Source organism: Rattus rattus, chromosome 7 (genome assembly GCF_011064425.1).
Source record: "Rattus rattus isolate New Zealand chromosome 7, Rrattus_CSIRO_v1, whole genome shotgun sequence".
Classification (NCBI taxonomy): Eukaryota; Metazoa; Chordata; class Mammalia; order Rodentia; family Muridae; genus Rattus; species Rattus rattus.
This window is the reverse complement of record NC_046160.1, coordinates 25,499,422-25,520,912: the sequence shown is the minus strand read 5'-3', so window position 1 is coordinate 25,520,912 and position 21,491 is coordinate 25,499,422. Positions and strand designations below refer to the sequence as shown.

General features: G+C 47.8%; 2 protein-coding genes across 2 annotated transcripts in view; both read left to right on the top strand.

Moving 5' to 3' along the window:
• Positions 1–4,370, top strand: part of Ubxn2a (UBX domain protein 2A) — a 28,707-nt gene extending 24,337 nt beyond the window's left edge. The window contains exon 7 of the mRNA XM_032909185.1: positions 788–4,370. Coding sequence (XP_032765076.1) covers positions 788–977 — 190 coding nt within the window. The 3' untranslated portion in view covers positions 978–4,370. The remainder of the gene's footprint in view (positions 1–787) is intronic.
• A 2,246-nt stretch (positions 4,371–6,616) lies between these two features.
• Mfsd2b (major facilitator superfamily domain containing 2B) lies at positions 6,617–17,786 on the top strand. Its single transcript, XM_032908654.1, has 14 exons — positions 6,617–6,682; positions 10,124–10,249; positions 11,149–11,273; positions 11,992–12,115; positions 12,425–12,503; positions 12,592–12,722; positions 14,227–14,317; positions 14,426–14,547; positions 15,038–15,121; positions 15,384–15,464; positions 15,668–15,777; positions 16,065–16,208; positions 16,473–16,649; positions 17,762–17,786. The coding sequence occupies exons 1-14, from the start codon at positions 6,617–6,619 to the stop codon at positions 17,784–17,786; spliced, it is 1,485 nt and encodes a 494-aa protein (XP_032764545.1).
• Positions 17,787–21,491: the final 3,705 nt, after the last annotated feature.

Here is a 21,491-nt window from a genome sequence, read left to right as displayed (position 1 = left end):
CATTCTACAGGAAAGGTGGATGGAGAGGGCCCAGCCAGACACAGGCAGGATACTAAACTAACAAGTACTTTTCTAGTAATAACATAATGATGTTCTATAAAATGGCTTCTTAGTTTTGATCAGTGGTATGTGTAATCTCCTTAAACACACAAAGATGAACATAACTTTGAACATTCAAACTTTTAACATTCAAGATTGCAGTGATTGGGGTTGGGGATTTAGCTCAGTGGTAGAGCGCTTGCCTAGCAAGCTCAAGGCCCTGGGTTCGGTCCCCAGCTCTGAAAAAAAGAAAAAAAAAAAAGATTGCAGTGATTATGGGCTGAGGATATAGCACGCGCACGCACAACACACACACACACACACACACACACACACACACACACACACACACACCAGATTTTAAAAACCTACGACTTGGACTGAGTAGTAGGAGTTCTTGGCTAGCATGTATGAATGAGCCTCTGGGTTCATTCACAAAGGCTAGGGAGCTTGGGATGTAGCTGTGTAGCTCAGATGGTAAAGTACCTGTCTAGGAGGGGTGAAGCCCTGGGTTTGATCCCTGGCACCATATAAACTGGGTATGATGTCACATAAACTCAGCCCTGGCCTGTAATCCCAGCACTCCTTTTAAAACAACAACAACAACAAATAAATAAATAAATAACTAGTTGTATCATATAAAACTTTCTCTAGGCTCTACTTTAGCAAATTGAAATCGCTATTCAAGTTGATGCTACCTTAAATTATTTTGGATTTTCATAAATTAATAGTTTGTGCTACTTTGCAGGGTGAGCCACATCAAAGACTTCATTGAAAAATACCAAGGAACTCAGAGAAGCCCTCCCTTTGCCCTGGCAACAGCTCTTCCTTTCCTCAGATTTCTGGATGAGACGCTCACATTGGAAGAAGCAGATTTGCAGAATGCTGTAATCATTCAGAGACTCCAAAAAACTGCCGAACCTTTTAGAAAACTCTGATAGTTTTTATTTTTGAGAGACTGAGAGAAATGATGGTTGGAATCATACATGCTGAAGTGAGAGATAGAAGTCAGTATGACCAAAGTTGTGGTTTGAGGGCTTCTTAATCCCTTATGAGGGGGTTCAAACATCACAAGCTAAGAGAGTGACATGACTGTAACCCAGAGTCAGTACACTTTTCTCGACAGGCTATTCAGAAAAAAATACCTATTTTCAAATACGAGTTAACCCATATTTATTAAATAGCTGTGGTCTAAGTTAGCAGAGTAGTCAGTTAGCTAACTCAACATCAGCACTCAAGTATTTTGAAACAGCAGATATTTATATAAATGTTAGCTAACTCACTTTTAAATAGCAATACATTAAAATACTATACATGACATATTAAAGCATCAATGTAATTATTATATTGCCTGTGCTTCTCGGAGCTTTCCAGGTTGTTTTGTTTTGTTTTGTTTTTTTCTCCCCAGAGCTGGGGACCGAACCCAGGGCCTTGCGCTTGCTAGGCAAGCGCTCTACCATTGAGCTAAATCCCCAACCCCCAGCTTTCCAGTTTTTATTCTGTGATGGCAAGAGATACTCAAATATTCATTTGGCAACAGTATCGAAGATGTATACTCTTCTAGGAATAAAATTGTGTAGCTTAATGTAATATTAATATTAATCTGTCTACACAGTTTTCTATACTTTCTATAAGTAATTTTATGGGCTGGGAACGTAGTTCAGTGGTAGAGAGCATATGCCATGAATACATGAGACTCTAGGTTCTGTCAATCCCTAGCAGTACAAAAATATCCTTTAAATTTGTAATGTAAAAGCATACACAAAAAAATTGACCAAAGCCGGGTGGTAGTGGCAGAGCATGCCTTTAATTCCAGCACTTTGGAGGCAGAGGCAGGAGGATCTCTGAGTTCAAGGACAGCCTGTCTTACAGAGCTAACTTCCAGGGTTACATAGAGAAACCCTGTCTAGAAAAAAAAAATCAAAGTTTTCAGATCTTTACTCATTTACAATCAACTCTGAAACTGCCTGCAGCGGTGCGTGCCCTGCAGCTCCAGCTCACACCGAGCCGAGAGGGAAGGAGCACAGGCGTTCGTGTCAGCCTGAGCAACATAGCAAACCCTGTGTCGTGATAGTAACAGCTTTCACACCCTGAGAGCTGGCTCAGCATTTAAGGGCACTGGGTGTCCTTTCTGTAAATGTAGATTCAATTTCCAGCTCACAGGTGGTCATGCACAGCCATCTGAAACTCCTGCTCAAAAATACTCAACTCCCTCTTCTGACCTCTGTGGGCACTGCACTCAAGTTATACATAGGCGTACATGCAGACAAAGCATCATGTGTATTATATTTTTAAAAATTAAACTAAATGATAATTTTCCAAAGGATGGATTTATCTAGAAAGGTAGCATTGTATTTCCTTTTCTCTAAAAATGTAATGTCTGACTTCATGAAGACAAGGATTCACAACTGTTTCTGCATTATCACATAGCTTATGGTCTCTTATGAAGACAGCAGTTTTCATTTGTGGGAATAAAAAAGACATATAACTATATGATTAGGAAAGACAGTTTGACAAAGGATCATTTAGGAGTCCTTCCCAAGGGCCAATACCTGGCCAAACATGGGAGTTCACATTGGAACTTAAGAAGCTGAGGCAGAAGGATTACCATGAGGTCAAGACCAGCTTGGGCTACAGAATGAGAGTCTGTTAAAATAAAGTCTATTCCTGCCCCTGTCACAAGCATTGTGTGTCACTGAGATGGGTGCCAACTGCACTTGGAATCTTGAGTGACACAGAGGTGTTTAGTGTAAATGCAGGAATTCTAGGCCCGAGTCCACCCTATATGCTCCACCCAAGTAGTTTCCACACTTCAGCTTCATCATCCTCCCAAGTTTACTCAGGCTGTCCCTCTTTAAGCTAAACTACTCCTGGCATAACCTGTGCCTTGCCTCCCATCCACAGGTGAGGCAGGGCTGGAAAGTGAATGAGGTTTTAGGTAAGACTCAGGAATAACGGGAGGGAGCCTATGTACACACCTAGATGTCCTTCCTTTCAGCCCTTTCTTCTGCAGTCCCGTCTTAACGATGCTTTCTTCCCTAGCTCCCAGTCTTCCATATGCCGGACTTTGTATTTTGGGTGGCCCGTGGAATAGAGAATGACGGGGAGCACCTTCATTTGCCCTTATCTAGAAAATCAGCAGGTATACGATAGAAAATTAAATATCTGCCCATAACGTTTACACATCACTATCAGAGCCCTTTTTAGCAATATAAATAATTTCCTAACAAAAAGGGGATAGTAAAATCAATGGTTTTATTTTTCAGATATAAGCAGAAACTTTTGATTGTTAACATGTTCAGGAATCTCTAAGGAAATGTTTCATATAGGCCTATCCTGAAACCTTCCTATTTACATAGTTATAACTGATAAATGGTTCTCTGTATTCTTATGAGGAGCCTCTCACAAGAATGTCTCTTGTGTATCTACAAATAAAGCCTCTATCTCTAATTAACCAGAAGGTACAGTGGGGGTTTCTTGTATGTAGAGCACATGCCAGGGAGATGTTCCAGTAGGAAGGACTGTCATCAGCAATAACTTGCATTTTTTTTAAACTGTGAAAATGTTTGTGTAAATAATGTTCTCAAAGATTTCCTTAAAGATAATCATCTGATGAATCTTTTTACTTGAAAATTCGAAAGTTGTAAAGTTGCTAATGTGTAGACTCCTTATTGCAGGTTGATTCTGAGAATAAACTGCCAAGGGAAGCAAAACTTAAAGTGAACATCTCAGGAGAATACAGTTTGACCCAGTCATTGCTCCAGAACCGTCATGGTCAGTTGTCTTATCTTGCAGATGAGATAGACAGAGAAATACTGTCTGATTGCACATGTCATAATCGACTGGTTAGATTACTATGCACTGTCAAAGCTAAAATAATCTTCATCACGACTCATTCAGTACACCTCATGACGTCTCCATTCATTGACAATGTAGTACTATGTATTTATTTTAGTGCCTTAATATATTTTTGATGTATTTTGCTAATGGTAAACTGAAATGTCTCTTAAAGATAAAATGCTGTTCATTGAAAGGATCTGTTAAGTAATTTACACTTGTTCTACAGTAGTAACGGTGAATGCTTTTGTCATTTTTTAATTTGGCCAAGTCTTGCAGTTTGAGAATCAATGATTATTTGATCTAATGATTATTAGATGCCCTTTCCTTAACCAATGCTGTTTTCATTTCATACTCAGATATTGTAGGAGCTGTCCAATGGTTGTTATTTATTCTTATGGCCTAGCATGCAGGCTTGTTTATAGCATTGACTCCCTTGTACTTCCCTGCCTCAGAACTAACCACTTCAGTAAAAAGATGCTCATCACACTGGACCCTCAGTCAGAAGTGGCTTACTTATTTCATGTATATCTGGCTCTTTGCCAATTGTCTTAAATTGTTTTGGCACAGACAATTCATACTCATTATAGGAAATTATATAATATAGATATTCTAAAGATAATCTCAGTATGAATTGATTTGGGATCTAGAAGCTGTACACACACACACACACACACACACACACACACACACACACACACACACGTAGAATCAATGATTTTTTTTTCTTTTTCGGAGCTGAGGACCAAACCTAGGGCCTTGTGCTTGCTAGGCAAGCGCTCTACCACTGAGCTAAATCCCCAACCCCCAATGATTTTTTTTTAACGTACTCAACTATATTCAACCATGACAGAGTTTTGGAAATGTGCATCTCCTTGAAAGGGAGATCCTCTGGGCAGTGGTGCACCTTTAATCCCAGGGTTTGGAGGCAATGGCTCTCTGCGGTTGATGGTTAGCCTGGTCTACAGGTCGAGTTCCAGGCCAGGGCTACGATGAGAAACCCTGTCTCTAAGAAAGGAGGGCCCTACCACACCCAATATGAGCATGTTCTTACTACGTGCTATGGCTCATCTATAGGAGTATCACTTTAAAATGAGGTTTTTTTTCTGTTATTGTTATTTATATATCTCAATACAAGTGTTTATATTTGTTCTTCACACTTGGGAGGACATGTTTACCTTGTCGCATGGAGTGATTATTTGCAGCACAGTGTGTTTTGTTTTACTGTAGTGCAGCTTGTGCTTGTGTCCTAAGGAGGATTGTGTCTAATCTAATATGTATAGTAACCTCTTGTTGCCAGACTTGCGGTCACAGCCTGTGCCCCCAACAAACCAGGTTGAGTCACCCACCTTCTACACACCATTTCAGAGCCAAGGGAATGGTGAGAGGGGAGAAGGAAGGTGTCTGCAGTGTGAGCACTGTTGGGTTCAAGCCATCCCTCAACACTGGACGTCCCGCACCACAGAAAGGACCGGGAGCCTAGTTGCAGTACTCTTCTGCTCTCAGAGTAGACTTGTTATAGGAAAAACAGGTTCTAAAGCTTAAAGGGCAAAGAAGGGAGCGGTGGCTTACTAGGCAAAGTGTTATCACTCACCTTTGGACAGATTGGTCCTGAGTGAGGTAAAGGGGTAGTGGAGAGGGGTGAACAGGGAATTTCAGAACATTGACATAACAGCATGGGCATTATAATAACCTATTGGCTTATTAGTAGCATTCTTCAATGTCAGCCACTAAAACCACAGTGAGCTCATACGTAGGTGCAGGAAGGACTGCCCAGTGGTCCCCTCTGACTCAAGATATTTTAGACATAACAGTTCATATTGACCTTTGATTTGATGGCTATGTAAAGCTTTACGGAATTAAGATTCAAACCTCATACAGAACATTCAAAATATACAGAACAAAACAGGGTATGTGGTCAGCATGTCCTTGAGCCAAATGACTTCTCTGTGTCAGTGACTGGCAAGCATGGGACAAAATGGCTAAAGCTATTCTGGGAGTCGGGATGAGGTTAGACCATAACAAGCACACTGAGGAAAGGAATCCAAAGATCCAGTGGCCTCCCAAGTCCAAGAGTGTAATTCAGCAGTCCAGCAAAGCTGACACGTTGGAACTCTCTAAGAAATTGACTGCCTGGGGGCCTTTTTTCTCCCAGGAGGAATTTTGGGTCCCCTCACCCCCGCCTTGGGATGGGAGCAGGGGTTGACTAATTTTCAGGACCCATTGTTTCAGTAGTCTGATGATACAGTGCGGTCCTTTGCCTTTTGAAAGTATTTCCTGGAGTATTGAACCACACATCATTCACGGGCCAGGACTTGGTCGTGCAGATGTAGGTGCAAGTTACCTATAGGAAAGCCTGGGAAATGTGTAGTTAGGGACTCAGCCATATTTTTAATCTGAACAAGTGAAGTGTATTGCTTCGTTTAAAGAATAGATTTATTTGCTGGCTTTCACCCAAGGCGGGTTAGCCGAGGGTTTCTGTCTACAATAACGCCTGCCAAGAAACAAACAAAACTGTCCCTGAGGACTTGGCAGCTTTTTCCCAGGTGTATGGCGATTGGAAACTTCGAGGTCCTCTTATACCCCACACTACCACCATAGGTGGCAATGGCTACTGGGGCTCCAGGGCGGGCGGGCTGCCTGCACACTGGGACCACGCCCACTTGGCCACATCCAGCCTCCCCGGTAGTCCCCGGTAGTCCCCGCGCTGCTACAGCAGTCGGAGCTGAGCAGCCACAGGATGTCGGTGCCCCACGGACCCACCCGGGCTCCTGTCGCAGAGCCTCACACCCAGGAGCCAGGCTCGGTGAGCGCCAGGGTGGGAAGAGGAAAGCCGGGCTACTCGGCCCTCCCAAGAGCAGGGAAGAAAGGCACCTACCACCGCAGTTTGTTCAGTTGTTGGGCAGTGCGCAGTTTGGTGCTACTGGGACAACCCAGAGAAAATAGGAAGGCGTCCTGGGTCCAGGCGTGAAATAACGCTTTATTCAATAGGCAGGCAGGCAGCATCTCTAGTGTCCTGGCTGCAGGTCCTCCTGGAGGCCTCTTAGCCCTGGCAGGTGGTAAGGGGGCTGCCTCCTTTCCCCAAACTCCAGGCAGCTCCCGTGGACTTAACCTCCCTCTGGAATCCTGGTGCTGCCTAGGTACCAAGTTCTCCTTAGAGGATTCTCCGGATGCCCAGGATTGAGAGGTGCGGGTAGAGGGCAGATGGAAACCCAAGGTATTCTTAGACCTTCTGTGTTCTCTCTGAGGATGGGGCTGGGGCTGGGTGATATCGAGGCTGGCGCTAATGCCAGAGAAGTTAAGAGCCACTGGGCTGTTGTCATGCTAAACTCAGAACCTATATCAGTTGCACAGCCAAGCTATTTCTGCAACTTCAATGGATTACACCTCCATCGCCTTTCTTGACTCAGTGTTACTTTCAGGCATCTTAGATTTTTTTAAAAAAAAAAAAAAGTGGCCCTCAATTGGAGACCCCCGTGCTTAAGTGTACCTGTAGCCCCAGCACCTGACTGGGAGGCTGAGGCAGGAAGATCCCTTGACGTTCTGGAAACTCTAATAAGAACCATCTCCTTAACAATTAGGAAAGGTGAGTGAGGAAGAGATGTAGCCCAGTGGCAGAGGGTCTCAGATGGTAAGACTCCTGTACTGGGAGTGGGGTGCGATAGAGGGTCCTCTGGGACCCCACATTTCTCAGGATTTAGAGATATGTGATATCAATGGAAAAAATAAAAGACACCTAAGACTGCCATCAAGCAGCAGTGTTTGATCACCCTAATAATGCTATGATGTCCAATATGTCTGCATTCTGCTTGTCAAGAAACTGAAGGTCAGCAGGTCTCACAGCCAGTTTGTTGGTTTGGAAAGTATAGATTCCATGGACTGCACAGGACTGGCGGGGTTAAGGAGACCAAGCATTCATTATTCAGAAGGTTCGAGTCTGTCTCATGTCAGTTTCAGCTGGAATTTGTTGTGATGGCCTTTCTATTATCTCAAACCTCCACGGGCCCATTTAGGGTAAAACAAGAGACTCATTAAAGAATGGGAATCCGCTCACACTGGATTCTGCCTGTTAAGTTTTTCTGGAAGTTGCAGTCACACAAATGTCAGAAGAAGAATACACCTAGCCTTGAGTGTGGTTTTCCTCCGAGGGTAGGAAGCATGTGTGACGTTTGCGATATGCCTTATCTTGGGAGACCTTCCCTTCCACACAGCCTGCCTGTGGTGGTGTCTACAAGATACTGAAATGGACAAAGTCCTAGTTCCTGCACGCCCCACTCTGTCCCCAGGCAAAGGATGAAAACAAGTGATTCCTAGCACTGTTTGAAGATAGAATACTATACAGCATCCTCATAGACATTTATTGCTTTAAGAACACCTACTGTGTGCCTAGGTTCTAGAGGCTCCACAGTGAGAAGGTTCTGGTCTCAGCTTACGTGGTGGTGGGGAGAGGTGGGAAGTAAGAGAGTATACCAGACAGCTGGGCAAACTGGGCTGTCCGGGAATGACTGCCTCTGAGGAAGAAACCTTTAAACTCACCTGAATGATGAGCAGTCAGCTCCTGAAAGACAACAGATATACCTTCCAGAGAAAAGAAAGAGAAATACAAAAACCATGAAAGAAGCAATGGTCTCAAAGGGTTTGAACAGTAAGAAATTCCCACCAAGAAAGCTATTTAAAGGGAGAGAGGGAATGGGTGAAGAGTGGACTCCTGAAGGCCATCATGAGGGCTTGGGCATTCACTAGGCAATAAAGACAAGTTGTGGGTTTTCAGCAAAGAGCAGACATAGTCTGGTTTATAGTCAAAGAGCACTGGTCGCTACAGGGAGTGTAGAATAGCAGCAGAGAAACTGTGTAGAGGGCTTACCTGATAGCTGGGGCAGGGGAATTGCAAAAGAGGAACAAGGATGACCAAGGTTCGTGACCTGAGTCACCAAGCGGTTATTTAATGCAATGTGACAAATGGGGTTCAGAGATGGTCTAAGCTGTGTTTAGATCACGTGGGGCTGTTTGTTGGCAATCAGACGCTTAAGACTCCACTGGATGGCTGAGGGACTGTGATAGTCAACGTTCCTGGCTCTCACACTAGTTTGTGATACTGCTGTGCTGGTGAACAGCCTTTCCAGAAGGAAGGAGGAGAGCGCTCGTCTGTAAAATTTGCTGGTGTCTCCAGCATGCATACTCCCATCATGGCTGATGCCAGGGAATCAACAGGTAGCTTGCAAAAGTCACAAACACTGGACAGCTGAGTGAGTAAAGGCACCTGTCACCATGCCTGATGACCTGAGTTTGATACCTAGGGTCCCCATGGTGGAAGGAGAGAACATACTGTGACCTCCATGTGTGTGCTATGGTGCATACACATATGCCCCGCACACAAAACAAATGTAATATAAACCCAAACATCAAACGATCATCACAACATCTTGTGAAGCTGGCAGGACAACTGCACGTGACCGAAGAGACAAACAAATCCTAGAAGTGTCATGGGTTTATTCAAGATCACACTGGGACCCTCAACTCACTCTGATCACTGACTCAGAAAGCATGGGGGCAGGATGCAAGGAAGAACTTCCCCCTGGAATGACTTAGAGGTCACGGTTTAGAATTCTGTTTTTCAATTCTCTCTCACTTCCCCATAGGATGACTTGGGGGGGACCGGATATAGATCGCTCCTGAGAGACACATCTAGAACATATCAAATACAGAGGTCAATGCTAGCAGCAAACCACTGAACTGAGAACAGGACCCCCTTGGAGAAATTAAAGGAAGGATTGAAAGAGCTGAAGGGGTTTACAACCCCATATGAACAACAATGCCAACCAACCAGAGCTTCCAGGGACTAAACCACCATCCAAAGACTATACATAGACTGACCCAGGGCTACAACTGCATATGTAACAGAAACCTTGTTGGGGCACCAGTGGAAGGGGAAGCCCTTGGTCCTGCCAAGGTTGGACCCCCAGTGCAGGGGATGTCGGGGGACAGTAAGGGGAGGAGATGGGGAGGGAACACCCGTATGAGGGAGGAGGGGAGGGGGGCTTATAAACAGGAAACCGGGAAAGGGAATAACATTTGAAATGTAAATAAAGAAATATATCTAATAAAAAAGGATGACTTGGGGGCAAAATGAGGTGGAGATTTCAGAGTCCTCAAGCCATCAGGGAATACAAGATTTTTACAGAAGTCATGGATATGGGGAGCTTTTTGTTCTTGTACGGATAGGGGTTAGTTCCTGTGTCTCCCCCAGGACAAGAGAGATGGTCGCCTCTCAGTTTGTACAAAGGTGTGCTATGGCATTGGTGGGATCCCCAACCAGGTGGCCTCCAGCGCCTCAGCCTTCTACCTACAGCTCTTCCTACTTGATGTGGCCCAGGTGAGTGTGGGCTGTAGCCTGTGGCCCCCTGACTTTCTATCTCCTCTCCACCCTATTTGACCCCATGCTACCACTTCAGTTCTGGTAGACAGCCCTTTGACCCAAGTTTAACAACAACATAAAATGCCACGGAGGGCATTTCTCTTCAAAGTTACTCACTACATCCTGCTTGTGCTAGGAAAATGAGAAAACAGTCAGGTATAATGACATGCGCTTGTAATGTTAGCATTCCTGTAGAAAGTCAGAGGCAGGAGGATCAGGAGTTCAAACCCAACCTCAGCTACATAGCTGGTTTGAGGCCAGCCTTACCTACCTACATAAAACCCGGTCTCAAAACAGCAAGGTGGGGATCAGAATGTAGTTCAACAGGTAGAGTGCTTGCCTAGTATGCATGAAATGGGCACAGTGGGCAAGCCTATAATCCCAATAGTAGAAGCAGGGCTAGAAGTTCAAGATCATCCTTGTCTACATAGAGAGCTTGAGACACGAAGCCCTATCTCAGTGGTTTTCAGCCTCTAATGCTGAGACCCTTTAACACAGTTCCTCATGCTGAGGTGACCCCCAACCTACAATTATTTCATTGCTACTTCATGACTGTAATTGTGCTACTACTGTGAATTGTAATGTATTCTGATATGCAGAATATGTGGGGGTCATGACCCAGGTTGAGAAACATTGTCCTTTCTCAAAAACAAAAAGCAAACCAACAGATAGTTGCAGAGGTATCAACGTTACCCATCTCCTCGGTGGCTCTGATGTCCCTGGAATCATGTCCTGGGCAGGAACCCTTTCCGTCACAGCTCTGTCCCGAGATGAGCTCCCAGATCTTCATCCTGGCCGGCTGTGTTGTCAGACTGTGGACCCTTGGTTGTATCCATCCATCCTCTTGATGGTTTCAGATCCCCGCTGCCCAGGTGTCACTTGCCTTGTTCGGAGGGAAGGTGTCCGGGGCAGTTGCGGACCCTGTGGCTGGCTTCTTCATCAACAAGAGCAGAAGGTCAGGGTCTGGACGGCTAATGCCTTGGTGAGCAGTCCCTTGGTGCTGAAACTCCTCCTGCCCGCTGTGTCACTGTCACTGCCTTAGGTTTCTTAGTTGATACCTGTGGATGGTGAGACGACAAGCCTGTGCAGTGTAGATGAGTGAGGTTAGAGCATAACTCCTTCTGTAGCTCAGAGACAAGCTTACAGATTGTCCCTCACTCATCAGACAGCCCAGGGCTCCCAAGTCTGTCTGTGGCTCAGCACGGTGACACTGGGCTGGCAGGCCCTAGAGCGATGGTTCTCAACCTTCCTAATATTTTGGCCCTTGAATACAGTTCATGTTGTGGTTACCCCAACCATAAAACTTTGTTTACGTCATGATTGTACTCTCGCTACTGTTATGAATCGTAACATACATATCCTAAGCAGTATATCGGATATTTGACCCCCAAAAGGGTTATGACCCACAAATTGAAAGCTGTCCTAGAGGAAGAGCCAGCTCGTGCTCCAGAAGGTCAAACTCAGGGCCTGATATATGCTAGCCAAGTGCTCTACACTAAGTAACCACCATTACCACCCACCCCCCAGAGTCTCTGCACCAATGGATGCCCTTCATCCATCACTTCTCTCTGTCCCGTCTCCATGGCTCCCTAAAAGCCTCTGCTCCATGGCCTCTCCAGGGGCAGAGGCAGGGTGACATTGTCCCTCTAGGGTCCTTGGTCCCCATGCTGTAGGCATGTGCTTCAGCTCTGCCTCTATAGGGTGCTGGGCTGCATGCCCTTAATCGCGCTGGCCTACTTCTTCCTGTGGTTCCTGCCCCCCTTCACCAGCCTGCGTGGGCTCTGGTACACCAGCTTCTACTGCCTGTTCCAGGCCCTGGCTACGGTAAGTGTGTGAGCTCTCCTCCTAGGCCCTGTTCTGGTGAGCCTCACTGCCAGCTTAGATTATCATTCAGAGTAAGGGTGTTGTGGGTCTGGACTCTGCTCGGAAGCCTGTCATTACCTCTGCTGTTCTGCTCAGAGCCCTTGCTTCTGAGCCCTTAGCCCTCAGGTTAAGATGACTTGGTCTTTTAGGAACCTGGATGGGACAGGGTGGCTGCTGGCTTTTACAGAGTCACGTGGCAGGGGAGGGCAACAGCCCTTGAGTGACAATAGAGGTGGGAGGGCTGTTCTAACCTTTGAGGGGCCATCCCAGTTCTTTCAGGTGCCCTACACTGCGCTCACCATGATCCTCACCCCGAGTCCCAGGGAGCGGGACTCTGCCACGGCGTACCGTGAGTACCGTTCTGTGTACCGGCTGAGAGCTGCTGTCCTTCAGATCCTACAGTTTGCCATGTCACCTTGTACATGCTCTGTCTCCAGGGATGACCATGGAGATGGCAGGAACACTGATGGGAGCCACTGTCCACGGGCTCATTGTATCCAGTGCCCATGGGTCCCATAGATGTGAGGGTACTGTGCACCCTACGGGTACTGCTGTCTCCCCAGATGTAGTAAGTGTCTGAGGTATCCAGGATCCCTCTCCCCTCTGAGGTCAACAGCTTCCTACAGGGATGCTCTTCTGTCTTTTCTTCCTCTCGAGCGAGCGAGCGAGCGAGCGAGCGAGCGGGGATGCTGACTGTACACTCACCCTTTTCCTACTTCTCTAGCTGAACTCACAAGCCCCAAGACCCAGCAGGCTCTCCACTAAGCCTGCCTTGAAGGAAGGAAGGAGGGAGAAAGGGAGTGGGGGGTGGAGAACCTCTATAGGCTCACTGGTGGAGCGCTTGACCTGCATGCATGAGGTACTAAATAGGTTCAATCACCAAGCATGGCCAAAAGCAATCAAATAACAACAAAACCACAGCCCAGCATGAAGTGTACACCCGTGATCTTGGCACCTGGGAGACTGAGACAGAAGGAGCACGAGTTCAAGGATATATTTGGTCAGTTAGTTCGAGGCCAGCCTGAGCCATATGAAACCTGTCTCCAAAAACCTGAAACATTCAGTGTGTGTGAGATGTTGTTTAAAAAAAAAAGACCACCAATAGACAAGAAAGCAACAGCCCACTGAGTTATCTAGCAAGTACAAAGGAAGCCCGGCAGCAGCTGGGGACCGAACCCCAGGGCCTTGCGTTTGCTAGGCAAGGGCTCTACCGCTGAGCTAAATCCCCAACCCACCCACCTGTCAGCATCTTTAAGCCAGGTATAATGGCTCACAGCTGTAAACCCAGCACCTTGGAGGTGGTGGCAGGAAGATCCCTTTATCCTTGGCTACTTAGTTACAGGCTAGCAATGGCAACACAAAGAGCCTGTCTCAAAAACAAGAAAGAAGGGTTGGGGATTTAGCTCAGTGGCCCTGGGTCCCCACCCCCAAAAAAAAAAACCAAAAAAAAAAAAAAAAAAAAAAAAAAAAAACAAGAAAGAAATTCACGTACAAACTTGCCATCAATTTCAGAACAACAAAAGCAGCCTATCAGAGCCAAGGACAGTACGCCTTCCCAGGTGAGGCCAGGGCAACTGCGTGCAGCTGAGTTGGGAAAGCCACTCCGCACCCACCGCCTGGTCCTCCCGGAAGCCCCCTCTACCCTCCTTGGCTATCACCCCCAAGCATCTCTTTATCTGCATTTTTATTTTCTTTGTAGTTCATATGGGTTCCTATACATCACATTGTTAACTCCCCACTGCCCAGACCTTATTGTGGACGGGGGCAACTTACTCTTCATTGTAACCTCAGGGTCTAGGACCCAGACGTTAGCAGCTGTGCCTGTTTGCTGAGTAAGATGGGGCCGTAAGCACACTGACCTCTGGTCGCGTGGATGCTTCCTTCTACATGGGAGCAAAGAGTCAGCAGAAAAGCAAGACTGTACTGAGCCCTTAGACCTAACAGAGTAAACCAAAGGAGAGGAAGCCAGCATCCTCCAGCTTTTGGAATGCTCTTTCTGCTGGCACCGTACCAGTGCCTTTCTCCCTGGGCTGGAAACATTGTCCCCAGTGCAGTTCTGTCCTGTCCTGCAGGCTCGACTCTACTGTATTGCAGCCGCTGTGGTTGCGTTGACTTACCCTGTGTGTGGCAGTTTGCTGTGCCTAGGAGTGAAGGAGCAACCAGGTAGGGAGGTACAGTAAGGGCATGAGAGGCAGAAGCAGGGAGCAGGACTCCTCCTGGGGGCTGCTTTTTGGACCCTGCTAATCCAGGTACCACCGTCCTGTTTTGCAGACACTTCTGCCCCAGCCTCAGGCCAAGGCCTGAGCTTCTTCACAGGCCTGGCCATCACTTCCCGGCACCCACCCTACCTGAACCTGGTGGTCTCTTTCTTGTTCATCTCAGCTGCTGTCCAGGTACTTCTGGCCAAGGGATCTTTGGTTCACGCTGTCCGTGCTTATTGTAAATTGGCATGCGGTCTCGAATAACCCAGGCTGACCCTGAACTTGCTATGCAGCTAATTCTGGTCATCAACTCCTGATTCTCCTGCCTCTGTGCAAGTGGTGGGATTACAAGCGTGCATCATGGTACCTAGTTTTGTGGGCCGAGAGAGGCCTAGTGCTGAGAAGAGAAACCTGGGCGTGGCTCATGTGACTGGGGCCTCTGGGAAGTTGGTGGTGTGAGGGATGACATCCTCTTATTACCCAAAGTCTAGTAAAGTCCATTTGATCTTAGCTATGCAAATGGAGACAGTGCACTGGAAATGACTCATATATATTGGGGGGGGGGGTGTCCTTTGAGTTCAAGGACTCAAAGGAGAGGCCCTGCCGGAGACTGTTTCTTCCACATGACTTCTGAATTCCTGCCATTCACTTCATAAGACCTTTTCTTTGGGCATCCCTTCAGGTGGAACAAAGTTACTTTGTCCTGTTCTGTACACACGCCTCTAAGCTACATGATCACGTCCAGAACTTGGTGCTAACCATACTGGTAAGGGGACCACAGAGGTGGAGGCTGAGGCCGTCAGGAGCCTGAACTGGGAACCTCTGTGGCCAAAGTTCTAATGGCCACATTTTGTTTTAGTCTCATTCCAGCAGAGGAAGGATTTGGGGGCCAGGCTCAAAGGAAATAGCTACTGGTTCAAACCAGACAGTTTTTATGGTTAGGTGTCCTACCTAAAAGCAAGGGCTTTGAGACGTGGGAGCAGATGTGGCCTTCAGGACCATGGTGGGATGATGCCGTCTGCTCACAGGTCTCGGCTGTGCTGAGCACCCCACTGTGGGAGTGGGTTCTCCAGCGATTTGGGAAGAGGACATCTGCATTCGGGATCTGTGTGAGTGAAGCACGGAGCAAGGCCTGAGGGTGGCTGCGGAGGTAACCATGGAGCCTGAACCTAACAGGGCTAGACCCATGTTCCTTGTGTCTGCTGGGCCTAGCCCAGGACCAGGTGCAGGGCTTATCATGGCCAAGGCTGAGCTTGTTAATGAGAAAGCAAGCCAGTAAGTGTGGGATCCGCTCACAGGTGTGTCTCCTCAGGTGATGGTGCCCTTTTCTATCTTGTTGGCTGCCGTGCCCTCAGCACCGGTGGCCTACGCTGTGGCCTTTGTCTCTGGCGTGAGCATTGCTGTGTCCCTGCTGCTACCTTGGTAGGCTGGATGACGGGATGGGGGCTTGGGAGCCTCATATCCTTCCACAGGGAGTCTCTCTTCCCCCTGCTGACCTGTTTCCTGTGGGGCCACCAGTTGCTTCCTTCGAGCTCTCTCAAGAAGGAGCCAACAATGGAACAGAAGGGAACACAGATATACTGCTGGATGGTTGTGGGCTTGTTCTGGTCAGAGAGGACTCCCAACTACATCTCTGCCCTCCTGAGGACTCTCAGGCTGTCTGCTGGTTTTCAGAGTGAAGAGTGCTGACTCCATGCACCTGCCCCTAGGTCCATGCTGCCAGATGTGGTGGATGACTTCCAGCTGCAGCACCGGCATGGCCCAGGCGTGGAGACCATCTTCTACTCATCCTATGTCTTCTTCACCAAGCTGTCAGGCGCGGGCGCCTTGGGCATCTCTACCCTCAGTTTGGGGTCAGTCCCAGGGCAGGGGGATGGGAAGAGGAGGTCAGAGCCTCTGCCCTAGATCCCCCATGACTCTGGAATGCATGTTCTACTCCATGGAGTGCAAGGGACTCCATCATCCAGACTAAAGGGGTCCCAAGTCCTCTCTGGCCTTTCATATGTCCTGCATAATAGGCTAATCTAGCTAGAAGTCAGTTTTCAGGAGAGGGCAGGGTGACATGTCTGTGGCTCAGCAAAGCTGACGAAATGAGAAAGCCAGTGGTATTTCTCCAGGTTCGCAGGGTATGAGGCAGGAGCCTGCCAGCAAGCAGAAGAAGTGGTGGTCACGCTCAAAGTTCTCATTGGTGCTGTGCCAACCTGTATGATCCTTATTGGCCTGTGCATCCTCCTGGTTGGCCCCACTCCCAAGACTCCAAGCCAGGACACTTCCTCCCAGCTAAGCCTTCGGAGGTGGGCAGTGTTTGCACGTGGGTACACATGGGCAGGGGTAACAACCTAAAGGGACACACACACACACACACACACACACACACACACACACACACACACACACACACACACACACACACACACACACTGCTCAATAGCTAACAGCAGCCTGTAGGTCCTGCCGCAGTGGGCAGCTAAACCTCCTGATTTCAGGTCACTTGCCTTAGCTTCAGTGACTCTCTTTGTTCCTGGATGTCCATCTATCTCTAGTCTTCACCCTTAGTCTTCTTCTTGGACTACCTCATGGATTGGAGATGTGAGGGACACCCAGATCTTCCTTATACCCCACCTACTTATAAAAACTAGACCACCTCACACTTGGTGTTTTGTCACCCTCTACCCTGCACCTCTGTCAGGTTCCACATCCTGGGACATCAGTTTTTGCATGGCTGTACTTGGCTCACTGGTGCGGCTCCTCCTCTCCTCTAGGCTTTGCTTTCCGGTCTCCATCTCAGAGGAGAATCACTGTTTGCCCAGGGCCAAAGCCTGGGCGCTTCCTTCTCTTTTCCCCATGACTGCTGAGTGGCTGTCTGCGCCTGCCCTTCCCCTACCACACATCCTGCTCCATGGAGGGTGTGTGTTCAAGGTTTTCCCAGGATAGAGCAGGAAGCTTACAGGATATGTTACACGAATCCCAGCATCCCAGGAGCTCAGCACAGTTCCTGAGGCTAAATATATACATAGGGAGGGTATGAGGGTACTGAGGGAGGGTATGCTGCACATCAACTCACATCTGGCCCGGGGATGTTCCTACGTACAAGTACACATGCGGGTGTCCATGTCTGCACAGGACACACACGGTAGTATTATCATCAGCTACTCACGTCTCATAGCTGATAATGTCAGCCTGCAGCCAAAGGGCCCAGAGGTCACACTTTCACTCTAGCAATGCCTAGAGGAGGGGACTTGACTGATGGGACTCAGAAGGGACTGGGCTATGGCTGTAACGGAGCTGAGTGAGGAGTTGTTGGCAAGACATGGAACAGCCACTGAAACTTCTGTGGCACTCTAGGACGGGGCAGAGACCCTCACCTCACCTCTCTCTTCCTCCTTGGCTTCTTTTCTTCCCTCAGGAGGACTAGCTACAGCCTTGCCTGAACTTTAAGGGGACCTCTGTGAGCTGGAAAGGAGAAACCTGCATTTTCTGGAACTCTCTTCGTCCAGCCCCTGAGTATATCCTAGCAACTTAGCTCAGGGCATTTTCCCTTGCGGTGGAGACTTTAGTGACCTCCCCTGAGGGGATGGTTCAGGCTCCGTCTGTCCGTCTGTCCGGGAACTCTGCCCCACAGCTCCTTGCCTGTTGAACCTGGACCTTTTCAGGCTTGTACTCCAGACTGCTCCACCTTCAAGAAACCTGATTCTGAAAGCATCCTCCTCAAAGATTCTGACATCAGGAAGCCCTGCCTACCCTGGCCAGCACATTCCCTTTGCTAAGTGGCAGAGCTCCAGCACAGGAATACAGATGCAGGCATCTGAGTTTGCACCGAGTCGCCAGTGGACACTGGACACCGTGCGAACGGGCGGGCTGAGCAAGCAGGACAGGCTGGAGGCTGAGCACCGTCTGGCCACTTCTTAAGCAGGTATTTATCCAGCATCTGCCCTGTTCACAGGAGTCCAGGTCACGTCTTCTCTCAGTAGACAGAGGATGACATGGAACCATCAGAGGCCACTTTTGCAAACTGTGAAATAGTCTGAAATTCTATGATATATATAAAACCATATAATAGGAATTACTGTTTTCTGGGGTCTCTGTCTTTGGGGAAGATTCATTGGTTTTTTTTTTTTTTTTTTTTCAAAAACAAATTTAGCTGGGGTTGGGGATTTAGCTCAGTGGTAGAGCGCTTGCCTAGCAAGAACAAGGCCCTGGGTTCGGTCCTCAACAAGAAAAAAAAAACAAAAAACAAAAAACAACAACAACAAAAAAAAACAAATTTAGTTGGGTATGGTGACGTAGGAAGGGGGACGTAGAAAGAAGCAGGAGAATCAGAGACTACACTATTTCTATTTTTACTTGTTGTTTTTCCTGAAGATTTATTTCTGTTATGCGTACCTGTTTGTGCCTGGGAGTCCATGCATGTAGTTGCCGCCAAGACCAGCAGAGGGCATCAGAGCCCCTGGAGCTAAAGTAACAGGTGGTTGTAGACTGCCCAGTGTGGACGCTGGGAACCAAACCCTGGCCCTCTGCAAGAGCAGCAAATGCTCTTAACCACCGAGCCATCTCGCCGGCCTTTTCTTTGTTATTTTGTTGATGTTTGAGACAAGGTCTTAAACTGATCTAGTGTGGCTGAGGCTGCCCTTAAACTGATCTTGCTTTAGCACTCAAGTGCCAGGGTTACAGGCATGGGCTACCACATCTGGCAAATTCGTTTTTGTTTTTTTTTTAAACCTGTTTACTTGTTTAGATGAGAGGTATGTTGCCTAAGCTGGCTCAACTCCTGGGCTCAAGCAAGCCTTCTTTCTCAACTGATTGAAGAGATGGTTGTTTCTCATTTTAACAAATATCTTATGTACCTCAGGATGGATATGTCAGTCTGGTCTGGAAATACACTAAAATCAATGTGTGGTAACCATGGCACAACCGTGTAGTCATGCTGAGGTAAGAGACCATAGAGGGACTTCTCAAATATCGGCATATGGAGATATTTACACAAGTATCCAAAGCAATATGGTTCGTAATTTCAAGAATAAAGCCAGGAAACACGAAACGCCCATGCCAGCAGTGTTATAAACTGTGCCAACTTGCCACAGTAAAAATAACACGCGTATAAAGAGGGTGCATCTTAGAGACCGTCCTAGCGGGGGGCTGTGAGGTGGCTTAGTGGGGGAATGCGCTTTCTGTGTGACCGTGAAGACTTGTGTACAGACACCCAAGGAAAGACCTGGGACAGCATGACAGTGCTCCCCTCACCCCAGTGTGTGGGTGGGCGCTGGGGCTAGGGGAGACAGGCAGATCCTAGGGGCTCAATGGCGGGTCAGTCTAGCTAAGCCAGAGACTCGCTCCAGGTTCAGTGAGAGACACTGCCTCAAAAAAACAAGGTGGACAAGCTGGAAAGGTGGCTCAGTGGTCAAGGGCACTGGCTGCTTTTCCTGAGGACCTGGGTTCGGTTCCCAGCACCCACATGGTAGCTCGCTATTGTCTGGAACTCCAGTTGCAGGGAATCCGAAATCCTGAGACATGAAAGTAAAACACCACACATATAAAAGGATGGAGAGTGATCGAGGAAAACGCCCGGTGCTGATCTCTGGCTTCTACATGTAAATATTCATCAACCATACAGACAGGAAAGGATGACAGGCAGACAGGCAGGATGACAAGTCAGAGGGCCGGGGAGGTGGCTCAGTCAGAAGAGTACCTAAGGATCTGAGTCTGACTCCTGGAACTCACATTAAAAATCAACCAAAACGCTAACCACACCTGGTGGCTTAAGGTTCTAATCAAAGCATTTGGGGAGAGGGGAAACCAGCCAGATCCCTGGAGCTGACGGGCCAGCTAGCCTAAGCCTATTTGGTGAGTTCCAGACTAACAGGAAATTCTATTTCAAAAAAAAAGGATGGATGGGGCTTGAGGAACAACACCTGAGGACTCTACATAGATATGTGCACAAGCACATTCAGAGAGAGAGAGAGAGAGAGAGAGTGAGTCAGAGAAGACTGTATACAATATGCTGTTTGTTTAAAGCTCAGACCCAAGAATAAGCACTGTGAAGGCCAAGGTGCACACAAGGTGCTGACGCCCTTTTAAAAAGGGGAGGAATAAGGAAGCAACGATTACTACAATCAGGACACCTACCAGCCAGTCACCTTAGTCACTATGGAGACAGGACTAGAAGAGATACACAGGAAGCTTGAAAGGATTCTTGTAACAGTTCAGCTTTTGAGAAAGACATCTTCATTTTAGTCTGGAACTCAGTGTAGACCAGGCTGGCCTCCAACTCACAGAGATTTGCCTGCCTCTGCCTCTCTGCCTCTGCCTCTGCCTCGAGTACTGGGGTTAAGGGTGTGCACCAGCTCCTACAGAATCTTTTTAATAAAGGACGTAGTGCTTCTTTCTAAAGCCAGCAAATCCCGGGACTGGCTTCTACTGCTCCAAAGACTGCATTAACAACAGAGGCCACGGAAACGTCTGTGTAGGAGCTGCCATCAGTTGGAATCAGATTTACTATAAAGAAATGACACCGCACTGTGTCCACCAAAGAATACAAAAGTGGGGACTCTGCACGTGCAAATCCAGATCGTCACAAAGACCAGAGCATCAGAGCAATCAAAGCAGTCACAGCGGCTGAGGTTGTACTGAAGACTCATTGCGAGGATTCTGCCCTGAGATCAGGAAGCACATCTTAAGGCAGTCGCATTGATTTTACTTGGGGTCCCTTAGTCCCTCTTTGCCTTTATAACAGCAGTGACTTCAGCTCTCCCAGACACTTCCTCTGCAGATGGAGGCAGAGCTCAGCCACCACTCTGGGCCACTGACGACAGGCCTGCGGCCTTCCTGTCCATTATCCCAGCAGTGGTCTAATGCATCTGAACCGCAAAATAGGCTCCTGCGTCTTTCCTAGCCCAGCTGCATCTTCATAAACGGCAGCAGACGGACAGCAGTCTCCAGAGGCACAGCATTTCCTCTCTGGTACTTTTAAAGGAAGGGGGAGGGGAGTACCTGTGTTAATGGCACCTCGAGGGCTGAAGCAGGCACCTGCAGATGTGCTGCCCTCCCTCGGCCTGGCCTGCTCCATCTGCTGGCTGCAGGGCCTGCGTGGGAGACTGCAGCAGCTAGGTGTCCAGTTTAGGGGAGCAGGGTCTTCCCCA

What these genes read in the sequence shown, in the direction of transcription:
- Mfsd2b (XM_032908654.1), top strand. Translation starts at nt 6,617, where the DNA reads ATGTCGGTGCCCCACGGACCCACCCGGGCTCCTGTCGCAGAGCCTCAC. An exon ending in GGACTCTGCCACGGCGTACC is followed by an intron (nt 12,504 to 12,591) that starts GTGAGTACCGTT and finishes CTCTGTCTCCAG; the next exon opens with GGATGACCATGGAGATGGCA. An exon ending in ATCTCTACCCTCAGTTTGGG is followed by an intron (nt 16,209 to 16,472) that starts GTCAGTCCCAGG and finishes GTATTTCTCCAG; the next exon opens with GTTCGCAGGGTATGAGGCAG.